We start from the raw sequence: 20712 nt of genomic DNA on the forward strand, positions 1-20712 counted from the left end.
TCAAGAAAAAAATGTATTTAATCCATTTCAGAATGAGGCTTTAACGTAACAATGTGGAAAAAGTCAAGGGGTCTGAATACTTTCCGAAGGCACCGTATCTTGGGAGAAAGACAAGTTTAAATGTTTGAATGGGGCCATGTGTCCCTGCCAACTGCTTCAGTCCAGCGCACAAAGGGGGAAAGAAAAATTAATCTAATTGAAAGGCATTTATTTAACCTCTCTAGGGTAGGGGGCAGCATTCGGAATTTTGGATGAAAAGCATGATGAAATTAAACGGCCTGCTACTCGGGCCCAGAAGATATGATATGCATATAACTGGTAGATTTGGATAGAAAACACTGAGTATAACAGAACTGATTTAGCAGGCGAAAACCTGAAAAAAATAGTCATTTTTTGTTTTGTTTTGTAGATTTCTATTCAATTCCATTACAGTATCCATTGACTTAGGACTCCATTTTCAGTTCCTATGCCTTCCACTAGATGTCAACAGTCTTTAGAAATCGTTTCAGGCTTGTATTCTTATAAATGAGGGAGTAAGACCAGTCTGAACGAGTGGACCCTAACGTGACGCAGAGTTTTTTCAGGCGCATGTGCATTTCTTGTTTACCTTTTATATTGGCGACGTTATTGTCCGGTGGAAATATTATAGATCATTTAGGCAAAAAACAACCTGAGGATTGAATATAAACATCGTTTGACATGTTTCTATGAACTTTACGGATACAATTTGGATTTTTTGTCTGATTGTTTTGACTGAGTTTGAGCCTGTGGATTACTGAAGAAAACCTCAGTTTTGTTAGCGCGTTTTTGGATATAAAGAGACTTCATTGAACAAAAGGAACATTTATTGAGTAAATGAATGCCTTCTGATTTACCACCAAGATCATCAAAGGTAAGGGATTAATTTTATCTCTATTTCTGAGTTTCTGTAACACTTCTGCTTGGCTGGTTACGGTTTGTAATAATTTGTCAACTGGGCTATGTTCTGGGCTAGGTATGTTCTGGGCTAGGTATGCTTTTGCCGAAAAGCATTTTATAAATATGACTCTGGTTTGTTTAACAAGAAGTTAATCTTTAAACCTATGTAAAATATGTTTTGTTTTCTGAATTTTTATAATGAGCATTTCTGTAATTGAATTTGGCGCTCTGCAACCTCACTGGATGTTGGCCAGATGGGACGCTAGCGTCCCACATACCCTAGAGGTTAAGTGTTAAATCGCCCCCAAAAAATAGTCATATAAATCCTGACTTCCGATCTATAACCGAGTTGATGTCTGATGTATGTGTGTGTGAGCCACCATGTGGGGGGGGGGGGGGGGGGGGGAGATTCACCACTTATTTCAAGCTACAAAGCAAAGGTGGTGAAATACCAGTAATTCAATGCACGAAAGGTGTTGTGTGCCACTAAAAACATACGTTTGGTGGGTTTGTATCTAGTGAGAGTGGGAACATTACCACAGGCGTTTAACGTCTGAGTAATTTATATAAGATAGACAAAAAAATAGGAGCTGTGTCTAGTGACATGCATGTCATGTAAACCTAGCTAGCATGAGGCAAGGCAGAAGCAGTGTTACTTTTAAAATCAGCAGAATTCAGAAATATTGCTGAGAAAACAACATCACTGTGTGTAATTCAAAGACCTGAGCCAGCTGGTTGTCATTGATAACAGATCAGGTTTGAATAACCTAAACATGTTTTACGGTTTGGACGGACTGGGCCGCCGAAAATGTATGTGAGTCAAGCTGCTGAACTAGCTAGCTGTTGATCATTTAGAAAATGACAACTTTCAAGCAACCCAAAGCCATCGGCTATGTAGCTATTTTCTAATACAGGCATTTGTTTGATTACCCAGCTAAGGAAGCTAGCTAGCTATAAATGCTGCCTGCATAAAATGTTTTTAATTTATTTTTAATCTATAATGCTAGCAAGATGTCCAGTTTCCAATCTGCCTGCCTGTCCACTGCACGCAACCAGCTAGATATTTCTAGTACAGATGAGACATTATTTAAGTCGAAGTTGGATGTTAGTAGTGCTGTAGCAAAGGATCTATTATCCAACCGTTTGTGAATACATTTAATCTTAAAAATATATAATCTTAATATCAAACAAAAACACATGTAAATGAATGGGCTAGCCAACATTGATGCTTTCTTTACCCTTTGTGGTTGTTAAGGTTACCCCTTGGAATACAATTTCTGCATCCTTGCGGAAATCTAATTAACAATACAAAAATCCCCATCAAAAGCAGTCTGTTTAAGCATCCGCCAATATCACACTTCGGCATCTGCGGTGCAAGGTGGCAGAGTTAGAGCGGTGTTTGACAGACCATTACACATCCCGTAAAACCAGTCTTCTCACAAAAACATTGGTTTTAGATGCACACTAATATGTCTCCTCTGTGGAAAGCTGAGACTCTCACGATGGTGTTCAGTTTTAGGATGCCCACAAGCCTCACGACTCGTCTGAAGGTCCCCGGTATCAGTAAATATCTATTTTTTAAAGGAATGGAAGTATATGGAGATACTGTAGTTTAGTGCCTAAAATAAGAGAATAAGTACATGTAATAAAAAAACGAAAACATTCCCTGATCTTTCTTACATCTCTCAGATAAAGGATTGAAACTTCTGAACAAACTTCCTTTACATTTTTGGGGGTACTATGTTATTCACTGCCTTTCTTTGACCATCTTAAAACAATTAAATATGTAGCTTAGAACCCACCCCTTTAGGGTTGGGTGCTATCCAGATTTTCATACATTTTTTGTACCATACTGGGGTATACTGTATTACCGGAAGTGCACACAAGGGTCACTATTTGAAAAATACAATAGATTTTTTGAGACGCACAAAACAATTTAGGCAACAAGGATCTTGAATGCATCTAAAATCAAAGCAATTAAGTTTTGGTTTACTTAGAACATTTTGACGTGAACTAGCAACTTCTGACAGACTGATTTCGTTTGGACAATTTTTTAAAAGTTTCTCAGCAACCAGATCCAAAAAAACTAGCAAAAAGAGAAACATCCCTTTTTCAGGACACTGTCTTCCAAAGATATTTTGATTTTTTACGAATTAACTTCACAGATCTTCATTGTAAAGGGTTTGAACACTGTTTCCCATGCTTGGTCAATGAACCATAAACAATTAATGAACAGGCACCTGTGGAACGGTCGTTAAGACACAAACTGCTTACAGACGGTAGGCAATTAACCTGTTTTGGAGGCTGGTTATTGTTCGGAATTTCGGATGACTAACGTGCCCAAAGTAAACTGCCTGTTACTCAGGTCCAGAAGCTAGGATATGCATATACTTGGTAGCATTGGATAGAAAACACTAAAGTTTCTAAAACTGTTAAAATAATGTCTGAGTATAACAGAACTGATATCGCAGGCAAAAACCTGAGGAAAATCCTTCCGAAATATATATGTTTTTTTTAGGTCACAGGTTATTTCATATGGTTGCCTATGGGATATACAAATAGATAGGACTCAGATTGCAGTTCCTATGGCTTCCACTAGATGTCAGTCTTTAGAAAGGGTTTCAGGGTTGTTTTGTGAAAAAATTGTAGTTTGAAGAACTCCAAGTACTCTCTCATTAGAAAAGTGGTCTTGTTGGCAAGTGAATGAGGTGTGCGCACTTTGTTATTCATCTTCCCTATTCAACATACTACACTCCGTCTTAAATATTATAGTTTATTTAGATATTAGAGTACCTGAGGACTAATTAGAAACATCGTTTGACTTGTTTGGATGAACTTTACTGGTAACTTTTTGGATTTGTTTGTATGCATGTTGAAAGAGTGGATTACTGAGATCATTGGCGCCAACTAAACTGACTTTTCTGGATATAAAGAAGGACTTTATCGAACAAAATTACCATTCATTGTGTAGCTGCGACCCGTGGGATTGCAAACAGAGGAAGATCTTCAAAGGTAAGTGATTAATTTAATCGCTATTTGTGATTTTGTGACGCATGTGCTGGTTGAAAAAGTATTTTGGTGTGGGGCGCTGTACTCAGATAGATCGCATGGTATGCTTTTGCCGTAAAGCCTTTGAAATCTGACAACACGGTTGGATTAACAAGAAGTTAAGCTTTTAAATTATGTATTTTCATGAATGTTTAATATTACGATTTTTGTATTTTGAACATCTGCAATTTCACCGGCTGTTGTCGTAGGTAGCGGGTTTTAAGGTCACAGTTATGAAAACTTAGGACACTAAAGAGGCCTTTCTACTGACTCTGAAAAACACCAAAAGAAAGATGCCCAGGGTCCCTGCTCATCTGCGTGAATGTGCCTTAGGCATGCTGCAAGGAGGCATGAGGACTGCAAATGTGGGCAATAAAGGGCAATAAATTGCCATGTCTGTACAGTGAGACACCTAAGACAACGCTACAGGGAGACAGGACGGACAGCTGATCGTCCTCGCAGTGGCAGACCATGTGCAACACCTGCACAGGTTCGGTACATCCGAACATCACACCTGCGGGACAGGTACAGGATGGCAACAACTGCCCGAGTTACACCGAACGCACAATCCCTCCATCAGTGCTCAGACTGTGCACAATAGGCGGAGAGAGGCTGGGATTGTAGGGCTGTTGTAAGGCAGGTCCTCACCAGACATCACTGGTAAAAACATCACCTATAGGCACAAACCCACAGTCGCTGAACCAGACAGGACTGGCAAAAAGTGCTCTTCACTGACGAGTCACAGTTTTGTCTCACCAGGGGTGATGGTCAGATTCGCATATATCGAAGGAATGAGCGTTACACCAAGGCCTGTACTCTGGAGTGGGATCGATTTGGAGGTGGAGGGTCCGTCATGGTCTGGGGCGGTGAGTCACAGCATCATCGGACTGAGCTTGTTGTCCTAGCAGGCAATCTCAATGCTCTGCGTTACAGGGAAGACATCCACCTCCCTCATTTGGTACCCTTCCTGCAGGCTCATCCTAACATGACCCTCCAGCATGACAATGCCACCAGCCATACTGCTTGTTCTGTGTGTGATTTCCTGCAAGGAAGGAATGTCATTGTTCTGCTATGGCCAGCGAAGAGCCCGGATCTCAACTCCATCGAGCACGTCTGGGACCTGTGGATTAAGGGCTAGGGCCATTCCCCCCAGAAATGTCCGGGACCTCGCAGGTGCCTTGGTGGAAGAGTGGGGGTAACATCTCACAGCAAGAACGGGCAAATCTGGTGCAGTCCATGAGGAGGAGATGCACTGTAGTACTTAATGCAGCTGGTGGCCACACCAGATTGTTACTTTTGATTTTGACCTCCCTTTTGTTCAGGGACACATTATTCCATTTCTGTTAGTCACATGTCTGTGGAACTTGTTCAGTTTATGTCTCAGTTGTGTAAATATTTGTATGAACATAAGATTCAACAAGTTTACTGAAAATAAACGCATTTGATAGTGAGAGGATGATAATTTTTTTGCTGAGTTTATGTTCTGTGGAGGAGTGAAAAAAAGTTGAGTTCCAATATTAGGATAACCGTTGTGATTGGAGGAGAGAGGTGGTGGTTATCGAATTAGGAACAACTCCTATGTTCTCCTCGAGCTCATTAATGATAGAATGTTCATATTTGAAGATGGCAGAAAATCCCGTCTTTGGCAATGACAAGGAGTGGCAAGGAGTGGAATGTTAGCTAAAAAGACTGGTACCCAGGTTAGAATGTCTGCTGTAACCAAGAAGCTTGATCTTGACATCTAGCCACTTCGGTACCTCTAGCAAGTTAGCAAACCAAATGCCAAGCTGGAGACCTGAGGTGGATCTAAATTATAATGACATCATAGATTTCATATTGTTATAAGCACACAACCCTGCAGCCTCCAGGTGCCCCCAATCCCCCCAAAAAACATAGTTGAAACAGTTTTGAAAATCAGTCAGTATTTCGAAATACCCCAGTGTACAGTATATCGCCCAAACCTACTAGCCATAAAAGTGGATGATGTATTTCAGCAGGAAACAATACAACTTGGATCAATATTTTGCATGGTTCTTACTTTTCTTTTTAAAGGTAATGTTCCTCAACTATCTCAAGTTTTTCAGCTGATTATTACCTTGCAATACCAGGATACAATCCAAAAAACATAAGCCTATGTGTCTTAAGCCAAAAAAGGACTGATAACTCAGTGTGCATTTGGCAAGTTACCTTTGGTGCAAAACAACATGGTTAAGACTATTTTAGCCAAAAAATGCAGGCATCTTTTAAATAAAATAAAAGGGGAACAAGAACAGGACATACAAATCAGCAAAAACAAATACATCCATGTGCCAGGTTCTGAAGATTGAGAAAAGATAAGTTGAAGAGGTGCCTGAGCTGCAAGAGCTGAATGTTGTGCAAAAGCCGGGTACATCCTGTTGTCCTGGATGGAAGATAAGGTGGCAAGGATTAAAAATATATGTCTCTCTCTCTCTCCCACACACACACAATTCAATATATCCCGTATCCCCTTTATAGCCACAGTTATTTGATAGACATAAGGAAGATGGTAATCGAGTCAGCTTGCCATCTGAGGAATTTACCATATTCCTTACACCCATCTGACCATTTCAGATCCACGTTAGGGGTGACCTAAAATATTAGCCATTTTCACTGGCATGTCAGACATACAGTGCATTCAGAAAGTATTCAGACTCCTTTACTTTTTCCAAATATTGTTACGTTATTCTTATTTTCTAAAAATGGATTAAATAAAAAATCCTCAATCTACACACACACACACACATAATGACAAAGCCAAAACAGATGACATTTTTGCAAATGTATAAAAATAAAATCTTATTTACACAAGTATTCAGACAATTTGCTATGAGACACAAAATTGAGCTCAGATGATCAATGGAACAGGATGCATCTCATCCTTGAGATGATATGAAATAATCATCTCAAGGATAATATAATAATATAAGAATAATATGAAATAACACTTAATAACAAAACTAAGTGTTAAATCAAAATACATTTTATTTGAGATTCAAAGTAGCCACCCTTTGTCTTGATGACAGCTTTGCATTCTCTCAACCAACTTCATGAGGTAGTCACCTGGAATGCATTTCAATTAACAGGTGTGCCTTATTAAGTTAAATAGTGGAATTTATTTCATACTTAATGTGTTTGAGCAAGTCAGTTGTGTTCTGACAAGGTAGGGTTGGTGTACAGAAGACATCCCTATTTAGTAAGACCAAAGTCCTTACTTTGGCAAGAACAGCTCAAATGAGCAAAGAGAAACGACAGTCCAACATAACGTTAAGACATGAAGGTCAGTCAATACAGAACATGCAAAGAACTTTGAAAGTGCAGTCGCAAAAACCATCAAGTGCTATGATGGAACTGGCTCATGAGGGCCTCCACAGGAAAGGAAGAGCCAGAGTTACCTCTGAAAACAATAGTAGGCTTGATTTCAAACAATTACAAGACAGCCTACAGGAAGGAAGTGAGGGCCCTAGGAGTGTGGTGCCAGGAAAATAACCTCTCACCCAACATCAACAAAAGAAGCTGATCGTGGACTTCAGGAAACAGCAGAGGGAGCACCCCCCTATCCACATCGACAGGAGCGCAGTGGATAAGGTGGAAAGCTTCTAGTTTCCGGTGTATACATCACCGACAAACTGAAATGCTCCACCCACACAGACAGCGTGGTGAAGAAGGCGCAACAGCTCCTCTTCAACCTCAGGAGGCTGAAGAAATTTGGCTTGACACCTAAAACTTTTACTGATGCACAATTGAGAGCATCCTGTCGGGCTGTATCACCAACGCTTCACTGGGGCAAACTACCTGCCCTCCAGGACACCTAAAGCCCCCGATGTCACAGGAAAGCGAAAAAGATTATCAAGGACAACAACCACCCGAGCCACTGCCTGTTCACCCCGCTATCATCCAGAAGGAAAAGTCAGTACAAGTGCATCAAATCTGGGTCATAGAGACTGAAAAACAGCATTTATCTCAAGGCCATCAGACTTTTAAACAGCCATCACCAGTCCAGAGGGGCTGCTGCCCCATACACATAGACTTGAAATCACTGGCCACTTTAATAGTAGAACACTAATAAGTTTTACATATTTTGTATTACTCATCTCATGTATATACTGTATTCTATTCTGCTGTATCTTGGTCTATGCTGCTCTGACACTGCTCATCTAAAGGTTTTTATATATTCTTAATTCCATTCCTTCAGATTTGTGTGTTTTGTTAGATATTACTGTACTGTTAGAGCTAGAAACACAAGCATTTCACTACAACATCTGCTATACACGTATGTTGCCAATAAAATTTGATTTGATTTGCAGAGGATAAGTTCATTAGAGTTAACAGCCTCAGAAAATGCAGCCCAAATAAACGTCAGAGTTCAAGTAACTAACAACTCAACATCAACTGTTCAGAGGAGACTGCCTGAATCAGGCCTTCATGGTTTAATTGCTACAAAGAAACGACTGCTAAAATACACCAATAAGGAGAAGAGACTTGCTGGGCCAAGAAACAAGAGCAATGGACGTTAGACCGGTGGAAATGTGTCTTTTGGTCTGGAGTTCAAATTTGAGATTTTTGGTTTGAACCGCCGTGTCTTTGAGAGAAGCAGAGTAGATGAACGGATGATCTTCGCATGTGTGGTTCCCACCGTGAAGCATGGAAGTGGTGGTGTGATGGTGCTTTGCTGGTGACACTGTCAGCGATTTTTTTTATAAATTCAAAGCACACTGAACCAGCATGGCTGTCACAGGATTCTGCAACGATAGCGCAAACCAGATGGGATGGTGTAAGTGTGACTATCATTTGTTTTTCAACAGGACAATGACAACACACCCCCAGGCTGTGTAAGGGCTATTTGACCAAGGAGAGTGATGGAGTGCTGCATCAGATGACCTGGACTCCACAATCACCTGACCTCAACTAAATTGAGATGGTTTGGAATGAGTTGGACCACAGAGTGAAGGAAAAGCAGCCAACAAGTGCTCAGCATATGTGGGAACACCTTCAAGACTATTGGAAAAGCATTCCTCATGAAGCTGGTTGAGAATGCCAAGAGTGTGCAAAGTTGTCATGAAGGCAAAGGGTGGCTACTTTAAAGAAAATAAAATATACTTTGTTTTGCTTAACACATGATTCCATGTGTTATTTCATAGTTTGGATGTCTTCACTATTATCCTCTTCAGTCGACCCTCTACTTTTTTGAACATTTTGTTAAAAATCGCGCAACATTTCAGCGCCCTGCTACTCATGCCAGGAATATAGTACGTTCATATGGTTAGAATGTGTGGATAGGAAACCCTCGGACGTTTTTAAAACTGGTTAAATCACGACTGTGGCTATTACATAACGTGCGTTACATCGGAAAGCGCAGGAAAACCTGATCACAGAAAATGGAAATAAATATCCTTGCGCCACTTCCAGCAATTGTTAACAGTGAGCCGAATTAGATAAGACCGAGCATTCAACTCCCACAGCATCCCCATGTTGTCTAGAGTCTTGTGAATTGAATCATCTTTGATTCTTGGTTGAACCGAAACAGGGGCACCGCTTACCTCCGGTCTCCGCCCAGATCATTCCGGAAGAGCTCTCTCCTGAAATTTTTTCCAAGACGACAGCTAATGATATTTACATCGCCTACGGATGATTTTTATCGCTTATTAACGTTTACTAATACCTAAAGTAGCATTACAAACGTATTTCGAAGTGTTTTGTGAAAGTTTATCGTCTACTTTTTGAATTTTAAAAAATGACGTTACGTTGTGAAATCGCTGTTTTTCGTTTATCACACAGTCTACATATAACGATATCTTGGCTTTATATGGCCCGATTTAATCGAAATAAAGACCCAATAGTGTTTATGGGACATCTAGGAGTGCCAACAAAGAAGATGGTGAAAGGTAATGACTGTTTTCTATTTTATTGTGCGGTTTGTGTAACGCCGAAATGCTAATTATTTTGTTTACGTCCCCTGCTGTGCTTTTCTGTTGTAGTGTATTGGTGCATGCTATCAGATAATAGCTTCTCATGCTGTCGCCGAAAAGCATTTTAAAAATCTGACTTGTTGCCTGGATTCACAACGAGTGTAGCTTTAATTTGATACCCTGCATGTGTATTTTAATGAACTTTTGAGTTTTAACTAATACTATTAGCATTTAGCGTAGCGCATTTGCATTTCCAGAGCTCTAGTTGGGACGCAAGCGTCCCAGGTAGAGGCAAGAGGTTATTCTACAATGTAGAAAATAGTAAAAATAAAGAAAACCCTTGAATGAGTAGGTGTGTCCAAACTTTGGACTGGTACTATATATAAATACAAATACACTCAAAAAAATAAAGGGAACACTAAAATAACACATCCTAGATCTGAATGAATGAAATATTCTTATTAAATAGTTTTTTCTTTACATAATTGAATGTGCTGACAACAAAATCACACAAAAATTATCAATGGAAATCAAATTTATCAACCCATGGAGGTCTGGATTTGAGTCACACTCAAAATTAAAGTGGAAAACCACACTACAGGCTGATCCAACATTGATGTAATGTCCTTAAAACAAGTCAAAATGAGGCTCAGTAGTGTGTGTGGCCTCCGCATGCCTGTATGACTTCCCTACAATGCCTGGGCATGCTCCTGATGAGGTGGCGGATGGTCTCCTGAGGGATCTCCTCCATGACCTGGACTAAAGCATCCGCCAACTCCTGGACAGTCTGTGGTGCGTTGGTGGATGGAGCGAGACATGATGTCCCAAATGTGCTCAATTGGATTCAGGTCTGGGGAACGACCGGGCCAGTCCATAGCATCAATGCCTTCCCCTTGCAGGAACTGCTGACACACTCCAGCCACATGAGGTCTAGCATTGTCTTGCATTAGGAGGAACCCAGGGCCAACCGCACCAGCATATGGTCTCACAAGGGGTCTGAGGATCTCATCTCGGTACCTAATGGCAGTCAGGCTACCTCTGGCGAGCACATAGAGGTGCGGCCCCCCAAAGAAATGCCACCCCACACCATGACTGACCCACCTCCAAACCGGTTATGCTGGAGGTTATTGCAGGCAGCAGAACGTTCTCCACGGCGTCTCCAGACTCTGTCACATCTGTCACGTGCTCAGTGTGAACCTACTTTAATCTGTGAAGAGCACAGGGCGCCAGTGGCGAATTTGCCAATCTTGGTGTTCTCTGGCACAACCCCCACCTGTGGACATCGGGCCCTCATTACCACCCTCATGGAGTCTGTTTCTGACCGTTTGAGCAGACACATGCACATTTGTGGCCTGCTGGAGGTCATTTTGCAGGGATCTGACAGTGCTCCTCCTTGCACAAAGGCGGAGGTAGCGGTCCTGCTGCTGGGTTGTTGCCCTCCTACGGCCTCCTCCACGTCTCCTGATGTACTGGCCTGTCTCCTGGTAGCGCCTCCATGCTCTGGACACTACGCTGACAGACACAGCAAACCTTCTTGCCACAGATCGCATTGATGTCCCATCCTGGATGAGCTGCACTACCTGAGCCACTTGTGTGGGTTGTAGACTCCGTCTCATGCTACCACTAGAGTGAAAGCACCGCCAGCATTCAAAAGTGACCAAAACGTCAGCCAGGAAGCATAGGAACTGAGAAGTGGTCTGTGGTTATCACCTGCAGAACCACTCCTTTATTGGGGGTGTCTTGCTAATTGCCTATAATTTCTACCTGTTGTCTGTCTATCCATTTGCACAACAGCATGTGACATTTATTGTCAATCAGTGTTGCTTCCTAAGTGGACAGTTTGATTTCACAGAAGTGTGATTGACTTGGAGTTACATTGTGTTGTTTAAGTGTTCCCTTTATTTTTTTGAGCAGTGTATATACAAATAAAATACTGCCTTTTAAACAATTAAGTACTGGATCCAACTAGTCTTCTGAGGAATGACTCACCAGTTGAGGAGTTCTAGGGCTCCACCTGTTGACGGCCAGTCTCCTTCAGCCCCTCCTCGCAATTGGGGTTGGTGGCGTGGAATTCTGCCACGTACAGGCTCTTGTCGATGCTGCCAGGGATAGGCTTGATGTCGGTGACCAACTGGTCCTCGATGGACTTCAGATTGAAGCGGTCTTCAGAGGTGATCAGGTTGATGGCCAGTCCCAGGTGGCCAAACCTCCCTAAGAGACAATATCACAGAGGGATGGAATGAGCATGTGGCCATGTTCTCAAGACAAAGCATTCAGAGATTACAAGAAGATAGAAAGCATTGACATAATACCAAAAGAAGCACATAAAAAGGTTTCCATACCTGATCGTCCAATGCGATGCAGGTATGTCTCAGCATTCTTGGGGAAGTCGAAGTTGATGACGACATTGACGGCCTGGATGTCAATACCTCTGGTGAAGAGATCTGTTTCAAACAGTAAACCATAAAACAGTTTAATCAACTGTACTACATACCCATGTAAAATCTGATATAACCAAACAAAATATTCAGTCAAATTCATATGCAGAATTTGCTCAGCCATTTCCTGGTTGCAAAAAGTATAAAATAGTTTGCCCCAGGGCTGGTGAGACATAGCCAAAATATATCACTGTATATATATATAAAATAAGTGATGGCATTATGTTTTTGAATGACAAAAGTTCTACATTTGTTTGATGAGTAGCCCGTGACCCTACCTCGCTTTGGATTAGAATTAAGAGCTTCTGCTATAAATGACTAAAATGTAAAATAATTAGAATATAGTGGGAACTTCGAACACTATTGTTTGACATGACAACGAATTAAAATATCAGGTGGAATTATTGTGACAGGGTAGGAACCGAAGTGTTAAGTGTTTCCTAGGGGACCCTATAATCTTTAGCTACATTAAATGTTCTCTTAACTACTTCATGTAGCTAACCTATTCACGCTTTGCATATTCCTCTGATTTAGCAGGCGCTGTTGCACAAACATACTAATTTAGATCTACACAGTCACTGGTATTATCAGGCTGTATAGCTAGTTACGTTTGCTCTGACTCAGTATAGCGATTAGCGGCTCACACGATTGAGGCCCAACTTGCTAAGAAAAGACAAACTAGCCATTTGCAGATGTAAGAAACAAACTAAGTGTAATTATAGAATACTAGTGGACTTATATTAAGAAGCAAAATGAGAACAGCATCATTGGGATCAACAATGTTGCATGTGCTGCACTGACCATGCAGACTGAACTTAAGTGTCTCGTGGTCAAGAAACAACAAATGCGCTCCTTGAGTGACTGGGCGGGGATAGGTCTGTGTGGAAAGTGGCATACACACACAGAGAGAGAGACAGAGAGAGAGACAGAGAGAGAACTCAAGTAGTGGAGAAAACAATAAAAAAGTGACACGGCATATCACTTAACCAAACATTCAAATATCGTTACAGAATGTAAAAATCGAAATACAGTATACCGCCAAGTTCACCTAATTTTGTCACGGGCTGAGAATCATTGTACCATCTAAACCGCGGTGAAATATATTTCCGATAACAAAATAAATGTATTTTCAGCCGGTGCACAAAAACTAAAGTTATATATAAAAAAAAAACACTTTACGGGAAGCATAGAAATAGCACATGTAGACCAGATCTACCGCTTCAGGCTCAATGAAAGTCACATTTCTGAGTTTGGTCGGGTCGCTCATTGGTATAAAACCACTGTGCAACTTCACATGCATCCCAATCAATGACGACTAGCGTGGGCCAATTTCTATTGTAGATTCTCAATTTATTATAAAAAATGAAGTTAGTTCCGGAAGTATTCTAAAGGGTGATTATTAGGTTGCATAAACATGATTAGTGCTTCCCCTTCAAATCAGTTTTAGAAAATAAATAGAGGATAGGTTGCTGCTAGGGATGTGGCGGTCACCAAATTTTGTCAGCCAGTGATTGTCACACAAATAAAACTGTTGGTCTCACGGTAATTGACCGTGAATTAACACACACACATTTAGTATCTCCTGGCTTCCTAAATCCATGTTATATCGCCTACACCTTCACAATAAATACATTATTTTAGACAGGTCTAAAGAAGCATATGAAAAGAATGTAGTCTATTTCTGAAGAACAGAATAGCATACTTTGAGTTGTCCTTATGTTTGGTCCTGATGTGGCTATGGGCTACATTTAGCAGACAAGATTTGCTTAGAATTATTATTAAAATAAAAAGGATATTCTCTCCACAAACGATTTGAGGGAGTGTACGTGCACATGCGGCTATTCTGTGTTGAGCGGTTAACAAAGAAATAGGTATTCCTATATGCTTAAATTTAGAGTTATTCATGTAACTTCAGTTCTACAAATGTTGGGCTATATGTTTGGATTTTTAATACATTGTAAGGATGCATGATGCGACTAAAAAGTAGCTTGAAAGGCATGAAAGCTTTATGACATTCCTGGGAGTGTGTAAAATTATATTTTGTATTACCATATCATTTTTGTCTGTTCTCTATAGTTATGTACTTGAAAATGTATCAATTGACCAATTCAGCACATTTTGGCAGACTTGATACAAAATATTGTCCGGTATTGCAGTGCTTCATTGGATCAATCTGAAACTTTGCATTTTCGCCTAAACTGCACTATATTAAAGCCTCTCTTGCATTTCAAAGATGGAACAAAAAATAGAAAACGCATATTTTTTTATTTGTATCATCTTTTACCAGATCTAATGTGTTATATTCTCCTACATTAATTTCACATTTCCACAAACTTCCAAGCGTTTCCTTTCAAATGGTATCAAGAATATGCATATCCTTGCTTCAGGTCCCGAGCTACAGGCAGTTCGATTTGGGTATGTAATTTTAGGCTAAATAAAATAAAATAAAAATATATATATATATTTATGAGAAAAAAAAGTGTCAGATCCCTAAGATGTTTTTTGGCCACTTTAGTTAGGACACAAAATAATATACATACCTAGGCTACTTGAGGTATGCGACTGATTATAAAAAGTTGCTAGAAACGGCACCATTTCTTATGCTGGGCATCATTTTACAAGTGATGATATGATTCACAAGTCAGACTAGTTTTTCTGGACACAATGGTGCTCCCAAATTAATAGTACAGGTCGCACAGCTAAATATTTAGGAGCATATGCCAAAATGGTCGCACTTTAGAGCCCCATGGACACGTACCAGTGCAGACAAGATTTCTGCAGAGTCCATTTCTGAAGTCGTGGAACACACGATTTCTGTACTCCTGTGAGGATTAAAAGAACACTGCATGAGAGCACTGAACACAACCTCAGAATTGCATATTTTCTCATGGCTCCCATACATTGACTAGCACAAACTCATATATTCCTCATATTTCTGTCCAAAGGTAGTCTCCTCGTTGGTCAGATTTTTTCTCTTGTATGACAATAAAAACAAATCTGTTCATCATTAAATTGGTATGGTTTGTAGACCATAATAATAAAAATCAGGAGTTGGAACCGGTTCAGGGAACAGAATCACAAATGAAAGTGATCTATACAGTTTTATTTTAAAAGCATGGGAACCGGTTAATAACATTTTACACATTCAGGGCAAGTCCCACAATAAAACAAAGCCCACTCTGTCACTCAAACGTATTCCAGTGTCTGCCTGCCAGAAAATCTTTGCCAGTGTGTGCAGGCAACCTGCCCCTCAGAAGCATAGTCTAGTAGCCTACTGACATTACAAGCGTGATTCAGAAGTTAGGAAGATATATTTTTAATTAAAGATTGAATTAACCTTTTCAATGCTAGTTAAGAATAATGCAGTGACCATGTTTCACATTGGATTTATTAACTACAGTAAGGTAAGACGTTTTCATTTTAATTCTGTTGCCGCTCTGCACACATAAGCTTGTTACTTCGAATAACATTCAAAGTTCCTTCATAGAAGCCATCCTTCGTAGGTATAATTCTATGGGCCTAATTCAGATACATGTCATAAGATGTCCGGCGCTTCAAGCAAAGCCTCCTCCACCCTCGCTCGACCTGGCAAATTTAAGTCGCATCCTTCACTCGTCTGTCCAATGCATGTAAATAGCTTGCCTGCTCCATAGCAAGCTGATCTATCTACACTGATTAAATTACTTCAAATGTCGAGCAAAAAAATATATACAATTTCAGAAGTTTAAAAAAGGAAAAGAAAGGAAAGATAAGCCTTTCTCTTTTGGGGATTAAAATGGGTTCAGAACCATATTTTGCTAGTCGGAACAGTAAAAAAAAGAAAAAAGATTGGAAAATAATTTCGGTTTCAACCCCTGATAACGTTTCCCCTCCTTTAAAGTGACTGCAGATTTTCCTCTTATAGGACAATAAACGTGAATCTAAATCGATGACCTGCATCATCTTGGCGTGGATGTAGAAGCAGGAGTAGCCCAGCTGGGTGATCTTCTTAGCCAGCAGCTCAACTCTCTGGGTGGAGTTACAGAAGATGATGGACTGATTGATCTGCAACTGAGAAAGGAAATGTTAAAACAAACAAACAAACAATCAAGAGATGTACTTCATATAGCACTTTTCATTATAATGAGAATCTCAAAGCCTTTAAACAAAAACAAATACAGGGTTCTGGCAGGTCTTAGGCAATGGTTTAACATGAATGTAAACACATCTGAAGTGGGTTTAAAAGATCAGTGGCTGTGGTTCCAACTTTTCCCGGACATTGCAAAGAAATTGGCCTTTCGGCAATCTCAACATTAATTTACGGCAGTTGCTCATTGGAAATAAGATTAATATGTTCCATGACAACATTTGGCCCTCAAAAATTGAATGTAAAAAAAGTAGCTTTTAGCTAGGCAAGTTTTTGTATTTAGTGTAAGAATTTAGACATGAGCTAGCAAACTTCGACAGACTTTCGTCTGGACAAACAAAAAAAGTTCCAATATTTACATAATCAAATCCTTTGTTCTCCTCAAACTCATTATAGAATATTCATATTTGAAGATGGCAGGAAGGCCAGTCTCTTTGGCTGGATTAGCTAAAGAGACTGGTTCCCAGGCTAGTAAAGAACAGGCTACTCAGGCAAATGGTGCGTGTTAACTAAAGTTAGATCAAATGTCTGCAAGATCACAATAGTATTCCTACATAGAAGCAACAAATATAAAAGTATAGAATAAGGTTGTGTGGCCAAAACTCAACAGTGCGCGCCACTAAGCAAAATACATAGGTAGGCTATGCTAGTTTGTTAACACTATTTGCTTTAAAATTCACTCACTGTACACCATTCAAAACACTGTCGCCTACTTTGAAACACTGTATAACTCAAGGATATCTAAATCAGGAGTCTGCAACCTTTTCTAGCATGAGAGCTACTTTTAGAAAAAAAAAGAAAAAAAACTCCAGCTACTCTTTTTTTCCCTAGCCATTAAATAGGCACATTATTCTTCCCCAGGTCCTTAGTGTACAAGAGAAAGTAGTGCACTGTTCTGCCAATATACACGGTCAAATAATGGGAAATAAAACAAAGGGGGGCCCTAAAAAAAATAAATCAGACATGTTTGATATTTACTCAAACTATACTGCTGTATTTTGTTTAAATTCATTTTGGTTTTTCACTCTCAATATCAATTGTTGATGGAGAAACATTGGATGTTTTGAGTCCATGTCAATGGTGTAATTACATCAGAGGACAATTTATTTACAAGGCTGGAAGAGAAATAACACATTTTGATTGAAGTGTAAATCCCCTTTAATTGCGCATATAGCAAGTGAGGAATGTACCATCTAATGTGCTGGTCCGGCAATGGTTCTGTACTGCTGCTGCTCATTTCATGGCAAAGTGTAAAAATAACAAATAGATACAAATTATAAACTTACTCATGGTATACTTCTGCCAGGTAAGCTTACTTTGCAATTAACATTTAATTGAGAAGGTTTGGGGGAAAGTATTTCTGTCAACCCAAAAGACAGTTATCACATCAACTGGCTACAAACAGAGTGATAGACAAACGATAGGCCTAGCGTTGTCCGGGTTAGGGAGGGTTTGGCCGGTAGGGATATCCTTGTCTCATCGTGCACTAGCGACTCCTGTGGTGGGCCGGGCGCAGTGTGCGCTAACCAGGTCGCCAGGTGCACAGTGTTTCCTCCGACACATTGGTGCGGCCGGCTTCCGGGTTGGATGTGCGCTGTGTTAAGAAGCAGTGCGGCTTGGTTGGGTTGTGTTTCGGAGGACGCATGGCTTTTGACCTTCGTCTCTCCCGAGCCCGTACGGGAGTTGTAGCGATGAGACAAGATAGTAGTTACTAACAATTGGAAACCACGAAATTGGGGAGAAAACAGGGTTAAAAAATATTTTTGTTAAATGATGTGTTGGTATCTGTACTGAAGATGCAAAAGCCATAACAGGGAGACATCGTGGAGTGGTAACATGCGTGCAAGCAGTTGCTCCCGACTTCACTTGGGTACACTGTAGCATCCACTGAGAGGCTCTTGCTGCCTGACAGCTTGAAAGACGTTTTGGACACTACAGTGAAAATGGTTAACTTTGTTAAAGCAAGGTCCCCGAACTCTCGTGTATTTTCTGCACTATGCAATGATATGGGCAGCGACCATGTAACGCTTTTACAACATACAGAAGTGTGCTGGTTCTCAAGGGGCAATGTGTTGACATGTTTTGTTTTTTTTTGATTGAGAGATGAGCTTAAAGTACTTTACTGACTATAATTTTCACTTGTCTGACACCTTGACTGATGACGAGTTTCTCACACAACCGGCCTATCTGGGTGATTTTTTTTCCCTCACCTGAATGATCTGAATCTAGGATTATACAGGGACTCTCCGCAACTATATTCAATGTGCGGGACCAAACTGAGGCGATGATTAAGAAGTTGGAGCTCTGTCTGCATTAACAAGGACAACACGCATGTCTTCCCATCACTGTATGATATTTTGTGTGAAAATGAACTCAAGCTTACGGACTTTGTCAAATGTGATATAGCGAAGCACCTGAATGAGCTGGGTGTGCAGTTACTTTCCAGAAACGGACGACACAAACAACTGGATTTGTTATCCCTTTCATGCCCTGCCTCCAGTCCACTTGCCGATATCTGAACAAGAGAGCCTCATCGAAATTGCAACAAGCGGTTCTGTGAAAATTTAATTTAATCAGAAGCCACTGCCAGATTTCCAGATAGGGCTGCGCTCAGAGTATTCTGCCTTGGCAAATCGTGCTGTTAAGACATTTATGCCATTTGCAACCACGTACCTTACGTGAGAGTGGTTTCTCGGCCCTCACTAGCATGAAAACTAAATACAGGCGCAGACTGTGTGGAAAATGATTCAAGACAGACTCTCTACCCAATACAACATTGCAGAATTATGTGCATCTTTTCAAGCACACTCTTTATTGCCCTGTGGTGAGTTATTCACAATTTTGTATAAACAAATAAGATTTTATATGTAAGATGGATAAATAAAGAGCAAATGATTGATTATTAGGGGCCTCCCGTGTGGCGCAGTGGGCTGTGCCACCAGAGACTCTGGGTTCAAGCCCAGGCTCTTTCGCAGCCGGCCGCGACCGGGAGGCCCATGGGGCAGTGCACAATTGGACTAGCATCGTCCGGGTTAGGGAGGGTTTGGCCGGCGGGGATATCCTTGTCTCTTCGCTCACTCCTGTGGCGGGCCGGGCGCAGTGCACGCTGACCAGGTCGGTCACTAGGTGCACCGTGTTTCCTCCGACACATTGGTGCGGCTGGCTTCCGGGTTGGATGCGCGCTGTGTTAAGAAGCAGTGCAGCTTGGTTGGGTTGTGTTTCGGAGGACGCATGGCTCTCGACCTTCGCCTCTCCCGAGTCCGTGTGGGAGTTGAAGCGATGAGACAAGACAGTAACTACTAACTGGATACCACAAAATTGGGGAGAAAAAGGGGGTAATTTTATTTTTTTATTTTAATTGTTGATTATTATTATTTGTGTCCTGGTCCTATAAGAGCTCTTTGTCACTTCCCACAAGCAGGGTTGAAACAAAAACCTCACACTCACTCTTATGTTTAACTTTTTATGGCTGGGGGGGCAGTATTGAGTAGCTTGGATGAATAAGGTGCCTAAATTAAACAGCCTGCTCCTCAGTCTCAGTTTCTAATATATGCATTGTATTATTAGTATTGGATAGAAAACACTCTAAAGTTTCTAAAACTGTTTGAATGAGGTCTGTGAGTATAACAGAACTCATATGGCAGGCAAAATCCTGAGTTGAAATCAAAACAGGAAGTCAGAAATCTGAGCTTTGTATGTATTCACCAGAGTCCCCAATGAAATCCCCTTGAGATATGAATGATGTTGCACTGCCTAGGGGTTCCACTAGATGTCAACCATCAATAGAAATTATAATGAGACTTCTATGATGTTGTGGGAGTGAATGATAGCAGAATCAGTCAGGTGTCTGGCAGTCAGGCATTTTCTGATCATGTAGTCACTTGCATTCCATTGCTCACGAAGACAAGAAGGAGTACTCCGGTTGGAACTTTATTGAAGCTATATGATAAAAACATCCTAATGATTGACTCTGTACTTAGTTTGAAATGTTTCTTCGACCGGTAATATTACTTTTTGAAGTTTTTGTCCAATATAACGCTGACCAGAATTAGCGTTTGGATATGTATACCAAACGCGCTAACAAAATAAGGTATTTGGACATAAATAACGGACATTTTCGAACAAAACAAACATTAATTGTGGACCTGGGATTCCTGGAGTGCTTTCTGATGTAGATCATCAAAGGTAAGGGAATATTTATCATGTAATTTCTTGTTTATGTTGATGCCATCTTTGCGGCTGTGATGTTTTTACT

The 20712-nt window shown here is 40.6% G+C and overlaps 1 protein-coding gene across 2 annotated transcripts in view; it reads right to left on the bottom strand.

Annotated features, from left to right (window-relative positions):
• LOC115131806 (probable ATP-dependent RNA helicase ddx6) overlaps positions 1 to 20712 on the bottom strand; it is a 56285-nt gene that overhangs the window by 10089 nt on the left and 25484 nt on the right. The window contains exons 10-14 of one of the 2 annotated variants that reach the window (XM_029663808.2): positions 16265 to 16381; positions 15090 to 15153; positions 12236 to 12337; positions 11883 to 12104; positions 1310 to 6367 (exon numbers count right to left, since the gene is read on the bottom strand). In XM_029663808.2, the coding sequence (XP_029519668.1) occupies positions 11896 to 12104; positions 12236 to 12337; positions 15090 to 15153; positions 16265 to 16381 (492 nt within the window). In that variant the 3' untranslated portion in view covers positions 1310 to 6367; positions 11883 to 11895. Of the gene's footprint in view, positions 1 to 1309; positions 6368 to 11882; positions 12105 to 12235; positions 12338 to 15089; positions 15154 to 16264; positions 16382 to 20712 lie in introns of those variants that run through there. The other variant, XM_029663809.2, reaches the window with a different exon arrangement.

The sequence above is a fragment of the Oncorhynchus nerka genome, linkage group LG7, assembly GCF_034236695.1.
Source record: "Oncorhynchus nerka isolate Pitt River linkage group LG7, Oner_Uvic_2.0, whole genome shotgun sequence".
In the NCBI taxonomy this organism is placed as follows: domain Eukaryota; kingdom Metazoa; phylum Chordata; class Actinopteri; order Salmoniformes; family Salmonidae; genus Oncorhynchus; species Oncorhynchus nerka.